Source organism: Musa acuminata, chromosome BXJ1-6 (assembly GCF_036884655.1).
Source record: "Musa acuminata AAA Group cultivar baxijiao chromosome BXJ1-6, Cavendish_Baxijiao_AAA, whole genome shotgun sequence".
NCBI classification, from domain to species: domain Eukaryota; kingdom Viridiplantae; phylum Streptophyta; class Magnoliopsida; order Zingiberales; family Musaceae; genus Musa; species Musa acuminata.
In genome coordinates this window covers 11396314-11421722 of record NC_088332.1, presented here as the reverse complement: position 1 = coordinate 11421722, position 25409 = coordinate 11396314, and the positions used below count along the sequence as shown (strand labels likewise).

At 39.0% G+C, this 25409-nt stretch overlaps 3 protein-coding genes across 3 annotated transcripts; all 3 read left to right on the top strand.

Annotated features, from left to right (window-relative positions):
• Window positions 1-11935: 11935 nt before the first annotated feature.
• LOC135677713 (ervatamin-B-like) lies at window positions 11936-13102 on the top strand. The gene is made up of 2 exons (XM_065190087.1): window positions 11936-12409; window positions 12522-13102. Exons 1-2 carry the CDS (start codon window positions 11992-11994, stop codon window positions 13100-13102), a joined length of 999 nt encoding a protein of 332 aa, XP_065046159.1. The 5' UTR covers window positions 11936-11991.
• Window positions 13103-16023: 2921 nt separating this feature from the next.
• On the top strand, window positions 16024-17143 carry LOC135677434 (zingipain-1-like). Its single transcript, XM_065189790.1, has 2 exons — window positions 16024-16450; window positions 16563-17143. The coding sequence occupies exons 1-2, from the start codon at window positions 16024-16026 to the stop codon at window positions 17141-17143; spliced, it is 1008 nt and encodes a 335-aa protein (XP_065045862.1).
• A 7112-nt stretch (window positions 17144-24255) lies between these two features.
• LOC135677433 (zingipain-1-like) lies at window positions 24256-25366 on the top strand. Its single transcript, XM_065189789.1, has 2 exons — window positions 24256-24673; window positions 24786-25366. The coding sequence occupies exons 1-2, from the start codon at window positions 24256-24258 to the stop codon at window positions 25364-25366; spliced, it is 999 nt and encodes a 332-aa protein (XP_065045861.1).
• Window positions 25367-25409: the final 43 nt, after the last annotated feature.

Sequence of the window (25409 nt, the reverse complement as noted above, 5' to 3'; positions counted from 1 at the left end):
CCAGGGTGGGGCCGAGGCGTAACCACGCCAGCCGGTTGAGTCGAGCCGTTTGGTCGCGGGCCTTGGACAACCTCAAGCCCGCCTGGGTCGGCTTGGTCTGACCTGTTTCCGGGACCGGTCTGACTCGGGTCGGACCTGAATCCCTAATTTTAATTTCAATCTCAAGCCTTTTTTTCAAATAGAAAGATTAACTTTAAAAAAAAGCTGAAGGCGTGCATATAAGATTTAAATATAAACTCATGTTAAAAATAATTGAATTTTTTAATTGATTGTGTATTACAAACTCAAAACTTAAGATATCATCAACCCAAATTTATATCATAAACTCTTCTCCTAAAAATCATGCAGGAACAGCATAGATTAGATAATAAAAATTGTGCATGAACAATCATCATTTAAATCAACGGCATAAGTTTAATTATAAGAATCACGCACGAACAACAAAATTTAAATCCTCAAAATCTTGAATGATAATATTATAAAGGGCAACTTCTTTAGAGATATCAATAATGCTCTCTGACTGTTGTTTTTTTTTTTTAACGATGCACCTACTTTATACATTTACGAAAGTGTCATCAAATTTTTTTTCCTTCTTTTTTCTCCCTTTTAAACTTTTAAATTGAATGCAAATGAACCAAGACATTGGATCGGTTTAACTCAATATTAAACCAGTCCAAAATAAGTAATTGTTAATAAAATTAAATAATATTAATATATTGATAAAAAAAATTTATAAAATTAATTTAAACATTATAAAATTATAAATAAATTAATAAGGGAGTGACATCCCCTCATTGATAGATAATTATTCTTGACCACTTTAAATGAATAGATTATTTTAAAAAATATATATATATTTTTTCTATTATAAAAAAATAAGATGAAAGATAAAAAGAAGAGTTAACTTCATCAACAGTACAAAAGAAATGGAAGACATGGAGATTCTCTCCAAAGAACATAGTCTATAAGCTTTACTATAGCAAATCTAGTTATGAGGAGGAAACTAGTAGTAGATCTATTTATGCATCAAGTGAGAAAATGTCATAATAATAATAAACAAAAAAATTATGTATCGTATCACATATATCATCACTAATATTATTGGCTTGTAGGGCACCTATGACTAGTAGTTTATTCATAGCCTTGTCGTGTGGATCATCACTAGAGAGGATGACGTTTGACCTCCTTCATCCTCTCCCACAGATTTGTAAGATTTTAGGGATATACGATTTCCTTAGGTAACATAACTATCTCACACGTGATTTCCAATTTCGCATGACGATGAACACCTTTTGAAAAATTAGAATTTTTTGTTTTATGTTCTTCCACTGCACATGTGATGTCGCCCTTAGATTTCTCTATAGTAGTACCAAAGTTAGGTTATTCATGTGAAAGATTGATTTTGAACTGTGTATATTTTTGAAAAAGCTTTTTATCGTCAAAACTATTGACGCAAAAGGGAGAAAAGGTAGCAATTGTTATTGCCCTTATTGCGCTCGTAGAATAGCCAAAGGCTGCTCGTAGCCTTGGCCATCTACGGTAGTCGACAGCCTGCAGACCGCATGCAAGCAACCACATAGGCGATGCCTACGGGCGGCTTGCTCACAAGAGCAAATGGCACCCATAGCGGCACCCGCAAGGGGTGACAACAATCGCAAGGCAACAAGCACAGGGAAGAGGTTTAGGGTTTTTAAAAAATAATAGTTTTACCCCTCAAAATTTTAAAAATTTTGAGGTCTATCTTTTTTGTCCAAATTATCAAAATACCCCTCATAATTCAGAAAATTCCTTGCATATGCCTAATTTAGAAAAAAAAAAATTAGTTAATTAAATAAATTAATTAACTATTATTATTATCTAGTAGTCCTACATGGTGATATGTATATGTGATGTATGATTTGGACGGATAATCATGCACCATGTGATGTGTGTATACTTATGATATGATTATTATTATTGGGGCCTATGAGCCTCCAATTTATTTCTCATTCATTGTTCGGCTTGTGTGCCTGCGATTATATTATAATTACACAAGGAGATACAGTGAGAGCGCGGAAGCGATAGCGAGACTCACGAGATAGAGACGGACGATTGCAACGCATCGAGATGCATCGAGATATCGACGGAACCTATAAGGACGAGATAGATGATCATGGGGCATGGAGATGCATCGTTGCAAACATGCGATGTAGATATATATTAAATATGTATGTGTTTGACATGTTATAGGAGACTGAATCAAAATTTCCTCTCTCGATAATATTAAGTTGGTAAACGTGAGACAATTAGATTGACCCACGTGGCCTTCCATCGTTATAGGTAGGAACCGATTTCTGATGTAGGTTGTGTTGGTCGAGTCTCTCGAGACTTACCTATATTGTAATTCGCTATTTTACCTACAACATAGAGATATCACTAGTGACCTGAAGATATAGTATACTTGGTCAAGTCCCTCGAGGCCATGGTGGTTCAAAGGCCAAACAAGATGGGAATCATAAGAAGTTGTGATCGGCAAGAGTTGCCTATCTTTTGAGCTTAGTGTGATTAGTCGAGTCCCTCAAGGTTATACTAAGATGCTGATTAGATCTTGTTACCCACTAAAAGTCTATTGGAGACTTTCGTTTCACATATTGAGGGTATCGCATGACTCACTAGAAAAATAGTGAGAGCATGTCAAGATAGAAGTCTATATCTTGATTATTCCTCTCATGAATAGTGAGAGCATATCAAGTGAGAGCATATTAAGGATTTGTTTGAGCAAGAACATAGGATATTTCTTTCGTGATACTAAGAGCGAATGATTATCTATCGACACTCAATAGCTCTTATAAAGTTAGCTATCACTCCAATAACTGGTTGTACTAGATTTGAAACTTTCAAATCTATTAGTCCGGTATCAAAAAGTGGAGTACTTACATAGGACATCCTTGGCGTCACTTGTCATGAAGGAGATATGACTTAAAATTCAACATGGCAGAGTGAGAACTCGAAATCCACCACGGCAGGGAGATTCGAAATCTGCTACAATAGACAAAGGACTTGAAACCTATCATAGCAGAGAAAGAATTTAAAGCTAACCACGATAGAGGCATAGAGCCAAATATACCTGAGGCATGTGAGTCGAGAAACCCGAACCACATTAAGATAAATATATCACGGCGGATGTACAATATGCCTGAGGCATGTAAGTCAGAAAACTCGACCCATGCCAAGGTATATCTACCACGGTGGAGGGTCAGGGTCAGATGTGCCTTAGGTGTGAGTTGAAAAACCCAACCTATGCCAAGGTAAATCAACTACGGTAAAGGCATCGAGCCAAATGTGCTTGAGGCGTGTGAGTCGAGAAATCCAACCCACACTAAGGTATATTCACTATAACAGAGGTGTAAGGCCAAATATACTTAAGGTGTGTGAGTCGAGAAACCCGACCCGCACAAAAGTAAATCCACCATAGTGGAAGCATGAGTTCAAATATGCCTAAGGCATGTGAGACGGAAAACCCGACCCACGCCAAGGTAAATCTATCATGATGGAAGCATAGGGCCAAATGTGTCCAAGGCATAAGAGTCGAAAAACCCGACCCACACCAAGGTAAATCTATGATGATGGAAGCATAGGGCTAAATGTGTCCAAGGCATGTGAGTCGAGAAACCTAACTCGCACTAAGGTAATCTATCACGATAGAGGTGTAGAGCCAAATATGCCCAATGCTAGTCATATGTGCCCTACAAGTCAATCACGTGAGTGATGACACATGTGACTTGACACGTAGTCTTTTTGCTTATTATTTTTTGACATTTATCACTTTATATCGCTTGTTACATATATACATATATATATATATATACATATATATATATATATACATATATATATATAGTGATATTCTTGGATCTGTACGATGGGAATCGGATCATGATGAGATTATGATAATAAGACCAATTCACCTTTAAACACAGATTCTAAATAATTCTGATTATAGGTTACTCGAGAGGGAGATCGAGATAACTGGATAGACTGGTATGCTATATACCCGTCTATATGATAGATGCAACTGGTCTCATAGTTGCTCGTATAGGGACACTAGGGATAAGTACAAGTGCTCATTGGAGAATAAGTTCACTGATTGATCCGCTTACAGAATGTTGGATGGTTGATGATGCCTTATTGTTAGATAGCGATTTCATAGTCCTAGTGTTGTATCTGGTCCTTAGATTTGAGATACCAAGGATATTCTGTATGAGTGCTCCATTCTTTGATATCAAACTTATCGGGAGTGACAATCAATCTTACGAGGACTATTGAGTGTCGATAGAGGATCATCCACTCTCGGTATCATGAGAGGAATATCCTATGTATTCTTGCTAAGATAAATCCTTAGCCAGGGTTATTCGGATTGAGAGAAAAAAAGTTCTCCAGGAGAATCCGATTAGAGCAAGACTCGAGTAGAAATCGTATGGGTCTGACAACACCATGCCCAGTATACAGTCTCTGGGTTATTAGATAGATGAGAGACTGTAGGTATATTGTAACTAAGGACATACAGGTCCAATAGATTGGATTCTCCTATATCATCTGTGGGCTATGGCGTAGTGGCATAGTACATCCGTAGTCGATAAGTCAAGTGAATTATTATGGAGATATTAATTCACTGAGCCAGAAGGAGTTCTAACAGGTATGACTCACGGTCAGCTCGATATTGGACCTAGAGTATAACACACATATGGTAGGCGTTGCGATGAGTAGAGGTTCGAATATGAGATATTAGCCGGAGCCCCAATTTTATTGGATATCCAATAAGCCCTTGAATTATTGGATCATATGGATGAGATCGAATAAGAGCCCATGAGAGATTATTAGATAGAGATCCACTATTCTAAGAGACTTGGGTAGTTGGATGAAGATCCAATACCCAATAAGGGGTGGATCCATTGGAGTTAAGTTGATAGGGGTCCTTTATAAATAGGAGGGATTCAGTGGTTCATATGCTAGAGACTCTGCTTGCCTCTCCTATTCTCCTCCCCCTCTCCACCTCAGAGTAGGCCTGGAGTTTTGAGGAGCGTCGTCGTAGCCCCACTATGTAGATCACCGCTAGAGAGGAGGGCGCTTAACCTCCTTCACCCTCTCCTAGAGATCTATAAGAATTCAGGGATATACGATCTCCCTATGTAACATAATTTATCTTATATACAGTTTTAAGTTTCATGAATTTTTGCATACCAATTTTCGCATAACGACGAACATCTCTTTGGGAATAGAGGATTTTGTTTTATGTTCTTCCGCTGCGCATGTGATGTCTCCCCCAAGATTTTCCAACACCCAAGGCATGTGGGTCGAGAAACTCGACTCGTATTAAGGTATATCCTCTATAATGGAGGCACATGACCAAATATGCCAAAGGCATGAGTCGAGAAATATGACTTATTCCAAGGTAAATCCACCACGGTAGAAGCGCAAGGCCAAATACGCTTGAGAAGTATGAGTCGAGAAAACCCCACATACATAAAGAGAAACCCGCTACGATGGAGGCGTAAGATCAAATGCACTCGAAACGGGTGAATTGAGAAATCCTGGCCCATGTAAAAATAAATCCACTATGGTGGAGGCACAATACTAAATGCACCCAAGACGCGAGGTTAGAAAAACCCTAACCTGTGTGAAAAAAAATCTTTTCTGGCAAAAGTGTAAGGCCAAATACACCTGAGACATATGAGTCGAGAAACCTTAACCCACGTAAAGATAAATCCATTACAGTAGAGGCACAAACCCAAATGTGCTCGTGATATATGAGTAAGAAAAACTTAACCCGCACGAAGAAAATTTCTTATGGTAGAGACATAAGGTAAAATATACTCAAGATACATGAGTTAGGAAAACCCGACTAACGTGAAGAAAAAACTGTCATAGTAGAGGCACAAGGTAAAATGTGCTCAGGACACAAGTTAGGAAAATCTAACCTACATTAAGAAAAATATGTTACAACGGAAGCACAAGGTAAAATGTACTCAAGATGCATGCGTCAGGAAAACCCGACCTGCAAGAGGAAATCTAAAATGCTCATGTATCAGATAAATTAAATATTGCACTTCGAGTCAACCTCGAAAGGGCCCCAAAGCACATATTCAAGGAGGACAATGGTAGAGGATATACTAACAGCTAGTCATTTGACATGTCACTATCACATGGCACCCTACGAGGGAAAATAAGATGAAGCTTCCTTTTAATCATTTATAATGAGAAAAATAATCATAAATTACTTTTTTTATCATTTATGATAAAAAAATAAAAATAAAAATAAAACTTCCTTCTCATCATTGATGATAAGATAGACAACCATAAAATTCCTTATCATTTATGAGGAGAAAAATAATAGCAAGGAAATAGCAAGTCTCCTTTTACAGGTATAAACACAAAGAAAGAGGAAAAACTTCTCGAGTACTTGCATCCATATTCATATACATCTAATTACTAACTAAAGAATTGAAGGGATCAAATCGAAAAATCTCTCTCAACCTCGATCTTCATTCATGTGGCACCTTGGGAGTAGAGTGTATTCACATCAAATACACTTTGGACAATCATACGCATACTGGACCACATTGGATTAACCAAAATATCAATAATATTTTTCCCTAACACTATCATTCAAACTCCCTCGTATTAAACTTCTTTTAATATTATACTAAATTAGAAAGTTATATCATTCATCAAAAGGTTTCGAATATACCTCTAAATGGATCCTATCTTAATCTTCTAAGTTTCTCGTCCTGTGGGTACGTCTCTCTGCGTCCCGATTCACATACATACTCTAATTAATTATGTTGGAACTATCTAAGTGATATTAGATTTATCTACAACGCTTGACATATCCTGAATGACATTATTGAACTCGACTTCATCGGCATCAAAACAAACGAATACATAATTATAACAGTACAAGAAAGAAGCCAATTATTCAAACAACTGAATTACTTTGGATGGTGCATCCAATGTGGCCGGCTCAGACAAGATTGCCCGTGAGTCAAACATCGAGCAACAGAAACATCCTCCCTTCTCTCTACATTATAATAATAATAATAATAATAATAATAATAATAATAATAATAATAATAATAATAATAATAATAATAACAATTATTATTATTATTATTATTATTATTATTATATTATATATAATAATTATAATTATATTATATATATATATATATATATATATATATATATAATAACAATCAAAGATATCTCGCGATAACAACCTGCCAAGATCTCCCCAATTACATGAGGAAAATCCTCCTCTGTTGAGGAAAATTCTTCCTTCCAAACATGTATAAATATGGAGTATTGTGTATTGTTTCAATCAATGCAATCTTCTTCTTTCTATTTTATTTCTTTCATGGTATCAGAGCTCGATGAAGGAAGATGTCGCTGTTGCTATCGCCTTTCACCAAGGAAAATTGCCACATCTGATGGCGACGCCGAGTGCGGTACGGTCACGGTGAAAGCAGCGATAGAGGGGGGAGCGACTGAGATGGAGTCACAGTCCACGAGGCAGTAGGAGGAGCCAAGATTCGGTGGAGTCCAGTAAGAAGATGGGTCTACTTCGAGATGTTTAGAAGTGGCCTTCACGGCGAGAGCTCTTATCATTGCAGCATTTTCCACGGGCATCATTTAGGATCATTGCATCGGCCTCCTTCGAAGCCGAACAAGGGCCACTATGCCGTGCCTTCTTTTCCTCCCTACGCCGGCAGCATTTTTTACCGCCGCCCTTCCTCTACCTCTTCCTGCAGAAGCAGAATCGATGCCCTCTCTGCTGTAGCCGCAGCAACCCTCTTTGTCGCCGTAGCCACAGCAACTGTAGCAGTAGTGATCTACTCTTCTCCCAAGTTGTTGTCCCCTGCTCTACCTTCTTCACCTCGACAAGCAGCATTTGAAACCATTTCCAAGTTTCCAACTACAGAACTGCTGCACAAAGGCTGCAGCACTGCTGCACAGAGATCCGTAACTTTACACAATATTGATCATTGTCAATATTGATCAACAACCCACAACCTATTTGCCACCATAACCCACAACCCATTTGCCACCAATATCTCTTCCTCCCTGATCATTGTCATTGCTGCAGACTTCTAGTTGCTCTCACTTATTGATACATATCCTCCATATGTCCTCATCATCTATATCTGATGCTCCTATTACTGTTCCTGCAGAGAACCGCAATACTTTCCCACATACAGGCCTTAACTCCATAAATGCAGCAATCCTCACCCCTTCAAATTATCCAAAGGTGACAACTATGCATCTTGGCGTGCTCAATTCTCTAATCTAATATTTGGCTATAATCTTCTAGGCTATGTTGATGGCTTTCTTCATTGTCTACCAGCGATGCTCAACATCCCAGGCACACCCAGTCCAGTACCAAATCCGGACCATAAATTATGGTTACACCAGGATTGTCTCATCCTTCAAGCTATTCAAGCCTCGGTCGCTAGATCCCTCGCTCCACTCATTTCTTCATTTGACACTACTACTGAAGCTTGATGCAAGTTGCAAACCACCCTAGCCAATCGTTCTCGCACTCATATGCTTATTCTCCTATCCAGTCTCATGACAATAAAACAAGAGGGAAGTACTATTACTGATTATCTACATAACATAAGGATTATCATCGATAACTTGGCCTTGATAGGTCATTCCCTCAGTGATGAAGAAGTTACTGTCCATATCCTCAACGGCCTAGGAGACAAGTACAAGGAATTGGCAATAGCAATATGTACACGTGATTCACCAGTGTCATTTGAAAAACTCTATGACAAGTTGACTGACTATGAGATATATCTCAAGCGTGAGGATAAGTTGCCAAGACCATCCATCACAGCTCAAGTTAGTCAAAAATCTAAGAAGAAGAGCAACCAATACAACAAAACTATTAACAAAGGTTTGGCCAGCATGTCTCCTAAACTTGTGGGCTCCAAACAAACATCCCCTCCTCAATCTCCGAAACATTTCAATTACAACCATCAAGGCGGCTACTTCAATTATCCTCAACCCTGGCGTCCTGATCACACAAATCAACAAAGAGTTATCTACCAGCTATGTGATAAAGTTGGCCACTCTGCAAAAGTCTATAGAACTCGACCCAGACTTCCTCCTCAGTCGTTTTGGCCTCAAACAAATCTTACAGCTACTCCGACCACTAATCATCAAAATTGGATTGTGGACTCTAGCGCATCTCATCACATCACCTTTGATTTACAAAACTTGTCCATCCAAAATGACTATAGTGGAAACGAAGTCATCATCATCGGTGACGGTAACGGACTCTCCATTACTCATACTGGTTCTACAATGCTTAATTCACATAGCACTTCGTTTACGCTAGATGACGTTTTGTGTACACCCCATATCAACTGAAACCTCATCTCTGTTTCTCAATTCTGTAAATAGAATCATACATCAATTGAATCATACATCAATTGAATTGGTATACAACACCTCAAGTCACCTCTACACACTCCTCAACTCGTCGGCTCTACTGAACGCAAACATCGACATATAGTTAAAACTTGTCTCACACTCCTACACCAAGCCTCTCTACCACCAACTTTTTGGACTGCAGTATTTCAAACTGTCGTCTACCTCATTAATCATATGCTCACTCCTGTCCTTGAGTACAAGTCATCATTTGAAAAATTATTTCACAAATCCCGAAACCTTCAAAAACTCAAAGTGTTTGGATGTTTATATTATCCATGGCTTCGTCCCTATGCCTTACATAAGTTAACATCAAAATCTAAACCTTGCGTTTTCATTAGATACTCTCTTGACCATAATGCCTTTCGATGCTATGAACCCCAATCTTGAATAGCCTTTATGTCCCGTCATGTTATTTTTATAGAGACTACCTTTCCGTTTCACAACCCTGAGTCTCCTACTATGCGACCTACTTCATCACATATATATTACTGGAGTACGTCATCAATCCCGTCAATCGAGTCTCCCATAATATCATCTAATCCTTCTCCTCAGGATCCACACTCTCTCCTTCTCCCGATGCAACAACTCCTCACCCCCTCCATTGTGACTCTCCCTTCTTCATAAGGTTCTCCTATGATTGAAGGCATTCCCTCGGAATCATTATCACTACCTTTATCCTTTTCTAGGACCAATGACACTGAAGTCTCTCAACCTACCCTAATCTGTGCCCCTCCACCGCCCATACCTACAACACACTCTATTGCCCCTGGACAACCAATGACAACACACTCCAAAAGTGGTGTCTTTAAACTACGACAAATCCTTGACCTATAAACCATCACAACATCCTCGTCAGAGACCACTGAACCTACCACAATTACTCAAGCTCAAAAATCTCCATACTAGCGTAAAGCTATGTGTGAAGAATATGATCCACTCATCTATAATTCTACATGGACCCTTGTACCCTCTCATCCCACACAAAATATCATCGGGTGTAAGTGGGTCTTTCGAATTAAGCAGAACCCAGATGGATCTGTAGCTAGATATAAAGCGTGTCAAGTGGCCAAAGGGTTTCATCAACGACCTGGTGTTGACTTCACAGAGACATTCAGCCCTATTGTTAAACTTATAACAATCCGACTTATTTTGAGTTTAGTTATCTCAAAAGGTTGGCATTTACGTCAACTCGACGTTATCAATGCCATTCTACAGGGGACCCTAACTGACGATGTCTTCATGTAGCAACCTCCTGGCTTCATCCACCTTCAATATCCAAAGCATGTTTGTAAACTACAAAAAGCTATTTATGGACTTCTCAGGCTCCAAGAGCTTGATACACCGAACTTGGCTCGTTTTTGGCATCAATTGGCTTCATCAACTCTAAAGTCCGATATCTCTTTATTTTTTCGTTACCAAAGTGGCAATATATTATATCTTCTAGTATATGTGGATGATATTATTGTCACGAGTAATAATCCTATGGAAATCAAGGCATTCCTTAAGCATTTAGCTGATCGATTCTCCCTTAATGATCTAGGAACCTTGAGCTATTTTTTGGGAGTGGAAGGAACATACACATCTTCCGGGCTCTTCCTATCACAATGAAAGTATATTCAAGATCTATTATCTAAAACAAACATGCAAGATGCAAAGACAGTTACAACACCTCTGTCTACTGGCGAATCGCTCAAACTATGTGATGGAAGCCCTGCTACAGACCCAACTCAATACCGTCAAGTCCTTGGCTCCTCACAGTATTTATCTCTCACCCGTCTAGATATCTCATTTACGGTCAGTAAATTATCCCAATTCATGCATCGACCATCTACTATGCATTGGTCTGCAGTCAAATGAATATTACGATATCTTCACGGGACTATCAATCATGGCCTCTTTTTTCGCAAACATTCCTCCCGATTGGGCAGGGAATTTTAATGACAAAACATTCACATCGGGGTATATTCTCTTCCTTGGACCTAATCCAATAAGTTAGAGTTCTAAGAAGCAAAAGACAGTTGCATGTTCTACAAGTAAAGCTGAATACCGTGTCAGTACCACCGCTACTGCAGAACTCAATTGAGTCATGAATCTCGTCAAGGAACTTGACATTAACATCAACTCTACTCCTTGTAATAATGTCAGAGCCACTTATCTATGCATCGATCCAGTATTTCAATATGAGAATAAGTTGTCAGACATAACTACGTGTTTCTCATGCACATACGGCTGATCAACTAACTAGTGGACTCTCTCACGAAGCCTCTCACCCGCAAATCACTTTCATGGTCAAAGATCTCCCGCGATAACAACCTCAACAACAACCAAGATCTCATAAATCTGTTGAGGAAAATCCTCCTTTGTTGAGGAAAATCCTCCTCTGTTGAGGAAAATTCCTCTTTCCAAACATGTATAAATATGGAGTATTGTGTATTGTTTCAATCAATGCAATCTTCTTCTTTCTATTTTATTTCTATTAATATATTTATATATATTAGACTCGTGATATGAACCAGCATGGATTGTGCACTCAAGATTGTAGCGCTGTTATTCCTCGTCTACGGCTGGTGGGGTTGGCAGACAACCTTAGGCAGCACTCCCGTCGACATGTTCGAGCAGTGGATAGCTCAGCACGGGCGAGCGTACGAGGACAAAGCCGAAAAGTTATATCGCCTTGGTGTGTTCACCAGGAACATGGAGCACGTGAACGCCTTCCTCCAAGCCGGGGGACGCAGCTACACCATCGGCCTCAACCGCTTCGCGGACCTCACAAAGGAAGAATTCCTTTCTACCTACGCCACCGGACGCATGAGGCCATCAGACGCCTCATATCCAGGGTTGCAGCCTTTCCGGTACGTGAATATGACTGCTCCCAGTAGCATCGATTGGCGGAATAAGGGAGCGGTGACCCCTGTCAAGGACCAAACAACGTGCGGTAAGGACTCGTCCTCCTGCAGCTCTTCCATTCCCATCCAATTAATTATTTGAGGGCCTGTCGTGGCCCTATCGCCTATGGTTTTCCTCGTTTCGGTGCATGGTACATCCAGGAGCTTGTTGGGCATTCTCTGCTGTAGCATCGATGGAAAGCATCAACAAGATCGCGAAGGGGAGCCTCATACCTTTGTCGGAGCAACAACTGCTCGCCTGTGACGACAACGATAATGGATGTAGCGGAGGTCTGCATTACCATGCATTCTCATACGTCGTCTCCAATGGAGGCATCACGACGGAAGCGAACTATCCGTACCACCCGAATGTGTCCACCTGCAACTCCACCAAGCAATCGGACCTTGCCGTCTCCATAACCGGCTACGGGATCGTTCCCACGAACGACGAGAAGTTACTCATGAATGCAGTGGCCAACCAGCCAGTCTCCGTCTCCATCGATGCCAGCGAGTTCCAGTTCTACGCAGGTGGGATCTTCGACGGGCCTTGTGATACGTACCTGAATCATGAAGCCGCTCTCGTGGGCTACGGAACAGATGAGAATGGGACTGCGTATTGGATAGCTAAGAATTCATGGGGCACGTCGTGGGGTGATCACGGCTACATTCTGCTCAAGAAGGACGTTGCTCAAAAGGAAGGACTGTGTGGTCTTGCCATCCGCGCTTCTTATCCCATCATCTAAGTAGGGCCTAAATTGGCAGCTCAAGCTTTCCATCTTCGCAAATGCACCATCTTTTCATTTGTCTTTCTCCCAAATTTATATTTGCTGTGAAAGCTATTTTTAAGAAAATAAAGAACAGCTCGTTCGGTCTATCATAGATGGCGTCACGCATGACACCAGGGTGGGGCTGAGGCGTAAGTAAAGCTGATCCGCAGATCGCAGGCTACGCCCAACCACGCCAGCCGGTTGAGTCGAGCCGTTTGGTCGCGGGCCTTGGACAACCTCAAGCCCGCCTGGGTCTGACCTGTTTTCGGCGACCGGTCTGACTCGGGTCGGACCCGAATCCCTAATTTTAATTTCAATTTCAAGCCTTTTTTTCTTTCAAATAGAAAGATTAACTTAAAAGAAAAGCTGAAGGCGTGAACATAAGATTTAAATATAAACTCTGTTAAAAATAATTTAGTTTTTTAATTGATTGTTTATTACAAATTCTAAACTGAAGATATCATCGACCCGAATTTATATCATAAATTCTTCTCCAAAAAATCATGCAGGAACAGCATAGGAATAATAATGAGAGCTTCTATAATACTTTCTAACTGGGAACCGAGCCAAACATCCATGTTAGATTCATTACAGGATCTAAAATAGTGAGTACCATTGGCCAAAAGAGAGCTCAAAGGGGACTTGGACTCCAGATCCATTGGCCCTCATAAGAAATCATTTTTAGATGCTTATATGCCTTATTCTCTCAACCAGCAAGGGGTGGAAAAGTTTAGAAAGTGGCTGTCCCGCTGATTTTGGAGAAAAAGATCAGAAATTTTAAAGTAATAAGATATCTAGAAAATGAGATATTATCAATTCGAGGACCGTACCAAAAAGAGGTAGAAGTGCCAAAGCTAAGAAGTTTTCATTATGTCAATCAACCCAAGGATGAAGGTTACCAAATTTAAGATCAAAAGAAGTTCCATTTATGTGAATCAACCCAAGGATGAAGGTTACCAAATTTAAAATGAAAAATCTTAACGTAAAAGGATTTATTATTGTTCATAAGAGGAACAAGTCTATTGATGATGATAAAAATTTTAACAATAATAAGGTCATGAAGATCGAAACATCCAAAGGGCTCAGGAGGGAAGCAGTGTCCTAACGGATTAATCTCATTTTGTTCTTATTAAGGTCAGAGTTTCAAAAAATTTTGAGTAATATACGTCATATGTTTGAATAAAGATTGAGAGATATAAGTGTTTAGGAAGAGATAGGTAGGAAAAAAAGGTTTGATCACAGAATTGACTAAGGTCATTTTTCTCGATTGAGAGATCAAAACTCTATACCAACCTTATATTTTGGTTAGGGATTTGTCAAAGATTACGTTTTGCTAAGTATTCGATAGGTTAGGCTCTTCTCAAGGATTTTAAGCTAGTTGGTGATCCTATTTCTGACACTAGGATCATAGTGTTTGGGAAAATAGACTACGCAGATCTCTACATTTGTCACAAGTTCAAAAGTTATAAGAACATCATGATGCTAGTGAAAGATTTATTGTTTTAGGGCTTTGGTTAGGGACTTGGGTGGGGGTATCAACCAAATTTTTTATTTTTCTAGAGAATGTCTAATTTCCAACTATCATATTTAAAATAAATATTAGTTAAAATTTTAAAAGGTAGAGATCGAAAGAAACAAGCTTCAACATATGCATTGAGGAACCAATTTAGAAAGATGAAGAACATAAACGTAAATAAATGTATCATGATATCATTGATAATGTTACACACCTCAACACCATCATTAATTGATCGTTTATTACTTTTGTTTGTTTATATATATATTTGAAATCATATTTTACCTTTTTTTTTTGTTTTAAAAACTATAAGCAAGAATAATTTATAAAAGTATACGACGATCACTCGTTAGAATGGATAAAATTATCCCATAATAACTTAGTTTTTATGTCATTGTCTATATTCTATAAACTACATATAGTACCAAATGTCAGTTATCTCAATGCCCTAAAACCATCCAAGTGACATAGGGCTGGATGGAAATTTGGATAGTATTGAGTATTGATTGGATTCATAAATTTGTATATTAAACCTACGAAAACTTGTTAATGCCCTCGATGAGCAATCACTGTGGATTTATGATTATTCGTTTGCCTTCTAAAGTCCTTATTTTTTTATTTTTTATTTTTTAAATATCAAGTATTTACTGAATTGCTTTTAAGGTTGATCAATTTGTGAGACATCGGGACTTGTCCGTTGTTCATTTATAGAATCAATTAATTTACTATTTTATATGTCCTTCAGGACCTAAGCGAGGTTGTTACTAGACTGTATATGGATAGCGTAAGGATACCTCATGATTTGGATAATTTCAATTAAATTAGTGACAATTAGTATAAGGTAAGAATCTAGTCAATGTTTGAAAAGATATTAATTATGGCTACAATTTGAGCCAAAATAGCTGGGTTGAGAAAGTTTGGAGGTAAAACTCGAAGCAAGATACAGGAGGGAACAAATTCGATCCATTATAGCACATCTAAGAACTCATTTCCAAGGGAGAATAAGGGGGTGCCTATAAACCAATATGGTAGCGAGTGAGAATGTTCCAACTTAACAATAATAGAAGGATCTACCCATTATTAAATAAACGAGGGAACATTCTCCCTAAGGAAAGAAATAATTAAAATTTTGATTAGATTATTTTTATTTTGTTTCTAACTTGTCCGCATGAATAGGAATTATATTTCAAACCGTGAATTAATTTTCAATATTAGGTTAATATATGCAAACAAATTCGTTAATCGCAAAACTAAAATTATACAATTTTAATTCAAAAATAACAATAAAAATCCGGTGATAACCTAAAATAACATGCAACGGAAACGTGTTCACTCTATTTATACTCTTGCGTGTACCTCACTTCCCGGACATCAAACCAGCATGGCTTCCGCGTTCAAGATTGCAGCGCTTTTCTTCCTTCTCTGTGGCTCGTGGCGTTGGTCAGCGGTCTCCGGCACCAGTCCAATGACTGCCGTCGACATGTTCGAGCAGTGGATAGCTCAGTACGGGCGAACTTACGCGAACGAATCCGAGAAGTCATATCGCCTTGGGGTGTTCACCAGGAACCTGGACTACGTGAACGCCTTCCGCCAAGCCGGGAACCGCAGCTACACCGTCGGCCTCAACCACTTCGCAGACCTCACCGACGAAGAATTCCTTGCCACCTACACCAGCACCGGACTGAGTCCATCAGACGGCTCTTATCCTGGATTGATGCCTTTCCAGTACGCGAATGTGACTGCTCCCAGTAGCATCGATTGGCGGAATGAGGGAGCAGTGACCCCTGTCAAGAACCAAGCTCAGTGCGGTAAGGACTCCGCCTCCTGCAACTCTTACATTCCCATCCAACTAATTCTTTGAGGGCTTGTCGTGGCCCTATCGCCTATGGTCTACTCCGTTTCGGTGCATGGAACATGCAGGATCTTGCTGGGCATTCTCTGCAATAGCATCGATAGAAGGCATCAACAAGATCGTGAAGGGGAGCCTGATATCTTTGTCGGAGCAACAAGTGTTTGCCTGTGACCACTACGATGCTGGATGTAGCGGCGGTCTGCATTACCGAGCATTCTCCTACGTCGTCTCCAGTGGAGGCATCACGACGGAAGGGAATTATCCGTACCAACCGCATCAGGTCGCCTGCAACTCCACCAAGCAATCGGACCATGCCGTCTCCATAACCGGCTACGCGATGGTTCCCACGAACAACGAGACGTTACTCATGAACGCAGTGGCTAACCAGCCAGTTTCCGTCTCCGTTGACGCCCACACGTTCCGGTTCTACAAAGGTGGCATCTTCGACGGGCCTTGTGGGACCAACCTCGATCATGATGTCACTTTCGTGGGTTATGGAACAGACGAGAATGGGGTTGCGTATTGGATAGCTAAGAATTCATGGGGCGCCTGGTGGGGTGATCACGGCTACATTCGTTTCAAGAAGGACGTCGCTGAAAAGGAAGGACAGTGTGGTCTTACCTTGAGGGCTTCTTATCCCATCATCTAATCAAAGCCCTGAATTGGGCTTCTTATAGATCATGCTTCCATCTCCGCAACCATCGTTGCAACACTGAATTCATCAGTTACGTCCCAAATTGGCAGCTCATGCTTTCCATCTTTGCAATTGCACCATCTTTTCAATTGTCTTTGTCCCAAATTTATATTTGCTGTGAAAGCTATTTTTAAGAAAATAAAGAAGAGATTTATCGGTGCACTCCACAGCTCGTTCGGTCTATCATCGATGGCGTCACGTACGACACCAGGGTGGGGCCGAGCCGTAAGTAATGCTGAGCCGCAGATCGCAGGCTGAGTCGAGCCGTTGGGTGGCGGCCCTTGGACAACCTAAAACCGCGGCTAACTAAGGGTCGACCCCGAATCCCTAATTTTAATTTCAATTTCAACTTCAATCCTTTGTATTTTCAAATCGAAAGATTAACTTAAAAAGCTGAAGGCGTGCATATAAGATTTAAATATAAACACATGTTAAAAATAATTGAATTTTTTAATTGATTGTTTATTACAAATTATAAACTTAAGATATCATCAACCCAAATTTATATATCATAAACTCTTCTCCTAAAAATCATGCAGGAACAGCATAGATTAGATAATAAAAATTGTGCATGAACAATCATCATTTAAATCAACAGCGTAAGTTTAATTATAAGAATCACGCACCTAAAAATCTTGAATGATAATATTATAAAGCGCAACTTCTTTAGAAATATCAATAATGCTCTCAACTGTTGTTTTTTGTTTTTTGTTTTTTTTTTTTTACGATGCACCTACTTTTAAACATTTACGAAAGTGTCATCAACTTTTTTTTTCCTTCTTTTTTTCCCTTTTATACTTTTAAATTGAATACAAATGAACCAATATATTGGATCGGTTTAAGTCAATATTAAACCAGTCCAAAATAAATAATTATTAATAATATTAAATAATATTAATATATATTGGTAAAAATATAATTTTTATAAAATTAATTTAAACATTATAAAATTATAAAAAAAAATTAATAAGGGTGTGATATCCCCTCATTGATAGATAATTCTTGACCACTTTAAATGAATATATTATTTTTAAAAGTATATATAATTTTTATTATAGAAAAATAAGAGAAAGAATAAAAGAAAGAGCCAACTTCGTGAGCAATACAAAAGAAAGGGAAGACACAGAGGTTCTCTCTAGATAACATAGTCTATAAGCTTTGCTATAGCAGATCTAGGTATGAGGAGGAAACTACTAGCAAATCTATTAATGTATCAAGTGAGAAAATGTCATGATAATAATAAATAAAAAGATTGCATACCATGTCACATGTATCATCACTCATGTGATTAGCTTATAAGGCACCTATGACTAGTAGTATATTCACAACCCTTGTCATTTGGATTACTGTTAGAGAGGAGGACGCTTGACCACATCATTCTCACCCACAGATCTGTAGGATTTCAAGGATATACGATCTCCTTAGGTAACACAATTATCTCACACATGATTTCTAATTTTGTGGGTTTTTGCGCATAAATCTTCGCATGACGATGAACACCTTTTGAAAAATTTAAGTTTTTTGTTTTATGTTCTTCCGCTGCACATGTGATGTCACCCCTAGATTTCTACAGTAGTATCAAAGCCAGGTTGTTCGTACGAAAGATTGATTTTGAATTGCATGTGTTTTTAGAAAAGTTTTTTATCTTCAAAACTATTAACGCAAAAGGGTGAAAAGGTAGCAACTATTGCTGCCCTTGCTATGCTCGCAGAATGGCCAAAGATTACTCGTAGCCTTGGCCATCTATAGTAGTCGGCAGCCTGCCCACAAGGGCGAACGACACCCACAGCAACGCCCGCAAGGGCGATGCCTGTGGGGGCGATAGCGCTTGTGGACACTACGCTCGCAACAGGGTGGCAACGACCACAAGGCAGCAAGCGTAGGGAAGGGGTTTAGGTTTTTAAAAAATAACAGTTTTACCCCTCGAAATTTTAAAAATTTTGAGGTCTATCTTTTTTGTCCAAATTATCAAAATTCCTTTCAAAATTCAAAAAATTTCTTACATGTCCCTAATTTTAGAAAAATTATTAGTTAATTAAAAAGTTTAATTAACTATTATTATTATTATCTAGTAGTCCTGCATGGTGATATGTACATATATATTATTATTACATTTACATGTAATGTATATGTACATGTAAATACACTATGTGATTTGTGTATACTTGTGATGTGATTATTATTATTGGGGCCTACGAGCCTCCAATTTATTTCTTATTCATTGTCAGGCTTATGTGCTTGTGATTATGTTGTAATTACACAAGGAGACATGGCGGGAGCATGGAAGCGATAGCGGGACCCACGAGGTCGAGATAAACGATTGTGACGCATCAAGATGTGCTGAGATATCGACGGAACCGATGAGGACGAGATGGATGATCACAGGGCATGGAGATGCATTGTTGCATACATACGATGTAGAGATATATTAAATATGTATGTGTGTGATATGTTATAGGAGATCGAATCAAGATCCCCTCTCTCGATAATATTAAGTCGGTAAACATGAGATAATTAGATTGACCCACGTAGCCTTCCATCGTTATAGGTAGGAACCGATTCCCAATGTTTGTTGTATTGGTCGAGTCCCTAAGACTCACCTATATTATAATTTGCTATCTTGCCTACGATATAGAGATATCATCGGTGACCTGAGGACATAGTATGCTTGGTCAAGTCCGTCGATGCCATGGTGGTTCGAAGGTCGAACAGAACAGGAATCATAAGAAGTTGTGATCGATAAGAGATGCATATCACTTTGGGTATAGTGTGATTAGTCAAAGTCCTTCGAGATTATACTAAGACGCTGAGTGGATCCCTATACCCACTAAAAGTCTATTGGAGACTTTGATTTTACATATTGAGTGTGTCGCATGACTCGCTAGAAAAATAGTAAGAGCATGTCAAGATAGAAGTTCATATTTTGATTATTCATTTTTCTGTAAAAATCTATATGTTATTTATTTATGCTACATCTCCTGTTTGTTAGAAAATATTACTTTTAAATCCCATATGTGGTATACTTGATGTTAATCGCCTCACTAGTCCAAATTATACCAATTGGCTCTACAACCTGAGAATCATTCTCACGACGGAGAAAATCATGTATGTCCTTGATATAGTGATGCCTAAGCTCGAGGAAAGGGTAAGCGAGGATAAGATTGCTTACTACGTGAAGTACATAGATAACTCCACTCTTGCTCAATGTTACATGTTGGACTCCATGACTCTTGAGTTATAAAGACAATATGAAAAATGGATGTCAGATCTTCTCTTGTATTTCCATAAATTATTTGAGGAACAGAGAAAGACTCAATAATATTAGATATTCAAGAGTCTCTTCTAGGTCAGGATGACTAAGGGGACACCGGTTAAAAACCATGTCCTAAAGATGATTGAGTAGATAGAGAAACTCATAAGTTTAGGGATGGCCCTAAAGGATAACTTATGTGTGGATCTTATACTTCAGTCCCTACTAGATTTCTTTCTTAGTTCATAATGAATTTTCAAATGAACAAGCTTGAGGTGACTCTTCCTGAGCTTCTCAATATATTGAGGGAGGCAGAGAGCACTATCAAGAAAGAGAAGCCAGTTCTCTATGTTGGTGAGATCAAAAAGAAAATGAAGACAGAAAAGTCCCTTAAGAAGGGTAAGGGCAGACCAGGTAAAACAAAGGTTGCTAGGAAAAACCCGATAAAAGGCAAAAGACAATGCTTCCACTATGGCAATGATGGGTACTCTAAGAGGAATTACAAAGTGTACCTTATAGAGAGGACGAAATAAAAGCTTGGAGAGGCTTCAGGTACATTCATGATTAGTCTCACACGTGGTTTTTAATTTCATGGGTTTTTGTGCACCAATCTTTACATGATGATGAACACCTTTTGAGAAATTTGGGATTTTTGTTTCATGTTCTTCCGCTGCGCATGTGATGTCACCCCTATATTTCCTTACAGATGCTCCTCAAATCACTAACCAAATCTCTACACCTGCTATATGAAGAAGAGAATAGGAGAGAAGAATAGGAGACGACAATCAAAAAGCCTAACCTATGACCCTTTGGTTCTCTCTTATTTATAGAGGTCCCTTGTCAACTTAGCCCTAATGTATCCTACCCTATTGAGCACAGAATCTCTATCTAACTAACCAAGCCTCTTAAATTAGTGAATCTCTATCCAATAATCTCTTATTAGCTCTTATTTAATCTTATATATATGATCCAATAATTCATGGGCTTAATGGATATCCAATAAGATATGGGGCTCCGACGGATATCTCTTATTTGAACCTCTATTCGTTAAGAGATATCCGACGGATATCTCTTAAACACCTACCACATGTATGTGACTCTCTAGGTCCAATATCGAGCTAGTCGTGAGTCATACCTGTTATAACTTCTTCCAATTTAATAAATTTTTATCTTCATAATAATTCACTCGACTTGTTAACTATGGATGTACTATGTCACTACACCATAATCCCTAGATGATATAAGGGAATCTAATTCTTTGGATATATATATCCTCGGTTACTATGTACCTATAGTGTCTTATCCATCTAATATCTCAAAGATCGTATATTAGGTACAGTGCTGTCAGGCTCATATGGTTTCTCCTCGAGTCTCACTCTAATCGGATTCACCCGGATAACTCTTTCTCTCTCAATCTGAATAACCTTGACCAATAATTTATCTTACTAAGAACATACGAGATATTTCTCTCATGATACTGAGAGCGAATAATCCTTTATCGATACTCAATAGCCCTTGTAAGGTTGGTCACCACTCTTGATGACCGACTATACTAGATTTGAAACTTTCAAACCTATAAGTTTGGTATCAAAGAGTGGAGTACTCATATAAGATATCCTTGGTATCTTAAGTCTAAGAACCAAGTACACTACTAGGATGATGAAATTACTATTTGATAATGAAGTATCATCAACCATCAAGCATTCCGTGAGCGAATCAATCAACGAACTCATTCTCTAATAAGCACCTATATTGTAGTCCTAATGTTTCCATACGAGAAGTTATAAGACCAGCCACCTCCATCATATAGACGGATATATAGCACACTAGTCTATCTAATTATCTCGATATCCCTCTCGAGTAATCTATGATCAAGATTATTTATGGCTTGTGTTTAAAGGTGAATTAGTCTTATTATCGTGGTCTCATTATGATCTGATTCAGATTGCACAAATCCATGAACATCACAATATATTTATGCATCAAGCAATATAAAATGAAAAAAAATATCATAATAATAATAACTAAAAAGACTACGTATCATATCACATGTACCATCACTTACGTTATTGGCTTGCGGGGCACTTATGAGTAGTAGTTGCAACCTCGCTTAGGTCTCATAAGATCTATAAAAAGAGCAAGTTGATTAGTTTAAAGGCGAGCAATGAATAAATCTTGATATCTCATGAAGAAGATAACTTTACAAGCAATTTAGTAAACACTTTGTGCATAAGAGATAAAAGAGAGGAATGAGAAAATAAGGACTTTAGAAGGCAAAATGAATAGTCACAAAACCACAAACGACTACTCATCAGGTGTCAAGCATGATGGCAAGTTCCCCCCACCAACTTAACATACGGACTTATATAAACTGATCAATATCTGACACTACACCAAAGCCTTATCCACCTCTGTGCCACCCAAGGGGTTCTAGGGGGTCTGAGTTGGCTAACATTTCATATCGCACCATGATCTGCAGTAAATAGGCCATGGTGAGCGATCACACTACAGCGTTGCAAACTATTCTTGCTTACATTTTTTAAGCAAAAATACATAAAATTAAGGCAAAACATGCTGCCAAGTATTTGTACAAGCATGGAAAAATGGTGAACGGTTCGCTAATTGAAGATGATGTGGGTATACAATGATCGTTCGTAATAGTTGGGTGTTGATTGGATTCATAAGTTTGTACGTTAAGCCTATTAAAATTTACCAACACTCCTGACACTTGGTGAGTAGTCACTTATGGATTTACGACTATTCAATTCACCTTCTAAAGTCCTTATTTTTTTCTTTTTTCCTCACCAAAATGAATGAAATTATCCCATAATAGCCTAGTTTATATAGGTCATAGCCTATTTTCTATAGGCTATGATGCGGTGCGAAACGTCAACTATCTACCTCAGAACTATCCAAATAGCACAAGACTAGATGTGGGTTAAATGTAGCGTTGAGCGTTGAGCGTTGATTGGATTCATAAGTTTACATGTAAAGTCTATAGAAACTTGCAAACATACTCGATACCCGATGAGCTATCGCTTGTAAATTTATGACTATTTATTTATTTTCTAAAGTTTTTATTTTTTATTTTACATACGGTGTATTTACTAAATTGTTTTAAAGCTAGTCACTTTTCATCGACACTTTTCCATTGCTATTTTCAAACCAATCAATTTACTTCTTTTACATGTCATTTGGGATTTGGGAATTGGATAAGGTTGCAGTTAGATTGATCCTCTATAGACGGATAATATAAAGGTACCTTGGATAATTATAGCTAAATTGATGATAATGAGGACAAGGTAAGAACCTAGTCAATGTTTAAAAAGATACTAATTTTGACAATAATTTGAGCTAAAATGGCTGGGTTTAGAAAGTTTAGAGGTAAACCTGGAACAAATTCGATTTATCATATCACAGCTAGGAACTCATTTCCATAAGAGAATATAGGTGGTCTCTAACGAACCAATATGGTTGCGATAGGGAATGTTCCAACTTAATAATGATAGAAAGGTCTACCCATTATTAAATAAAAGAAGAGAGGATTCTCCCTAAGGAAAGAAATAACTAAATATTTGATTAATTATATATTTTATTTTTATTTTATTTCTAATAGGAACTAGATTTCAAACCATGAATTAATTTTCCTTTTTGGGTTATATATGCAAGGAATTTAGGTAACCGCAAAACTAAAATTATACAATTTTAATTCAAAAAAATAAAAAATCTGGTGATTACCTAAAATATCATGCAACGAAAACGTGTTCACTCTATTTAGACTCTCGCGTGCACCTCACTTCCCCGACATCAAACCAGCATGGATTCCGCGTTCAAGATTGCAGCGCTTTTCTTCCTTCTCTATGGCTCGTTGCGTTGGTCAGCGGTCTCCGGCACCGGTCCGACCGACATGTTCGAGCAATGGATAGCTCAGCATGGGCGAACGTACGCGAACGAATCCGAGAAGTCATATCGCCTTGGGGTGTTCACCAGGAACCTGGACTTCGTGAACGCCTTCCGCCAAGCCGGGAACCGCAGCTACACCGTCGGCCTCAACCGCTTCGCAGACCTCACCAAGGAAGAATTCCTTGCTGCCTACACCACCACAGGACTGAGGCCATCAGCCGGCTCTTATCCTGGATTGCACCCTTTCCGATACGCGAAAGTGATTGCTCCCAGTAGCATCGATTGGCGGAATGAGGACGCAGTGACCCCTGTCAAGGACCAACATTCGTGCGGTTAGGACGACTCCTCCTGCAACTCTTCCATTCCCATTCAATTAATTCTTTGAGGACTTGTCGTGGCCCTATCGCCTATGGTTTACTCCGTTTCGGTGCATGGAACATGCAGGATCTTGCTGGGCATTCTCTGCAGTAGCATCGATAGAAGGCATCAACAAGATCGTGAGGGGGAGCCTGATATCTTTGTCGGAGCAACAACTGTTTGCTTGTGACCACAACGATGATGGATGTCTCGGAGGTCTGCATTACCAAGCATTCTCCTACGTCTTCTCCAATGGAGGCATCACGACGGAAGAGAACTACCCGTACGAACCTAATCGGGTCGCCTGCGACGCACCCAAGCAATCGGACCATGCCGTCTCCATAACCGGCTACGAGATTGTTCCCACGAACAACGAGAAGTTACTCATGAACGCAGTGGCCAACCAGCCAGTTTCCGTCTCCATTGACTCCCACGAGTTCCAGTTCTACACAGGTGGCATCTTCGACGGGCCTTGTGGGACCAACCTCAATCATGAAGTCACTCTCGTGGGTTATGGAACAGATAAGAATGGGGCTGCGTATTGGATAGCTAAGAATTCATGGGGCACGTTGTGGGGTGATGACGGCTACATTCTTCTCAAGAAGGACGTCGCTGAAAAGGAAGGACTGTGTGGTCTTGCCATTAGGGCTTCTTATCCCATCATCTAATCAAGCCCTGAATTGGGCATCTTAGCTCATGCTTCCATCTTCG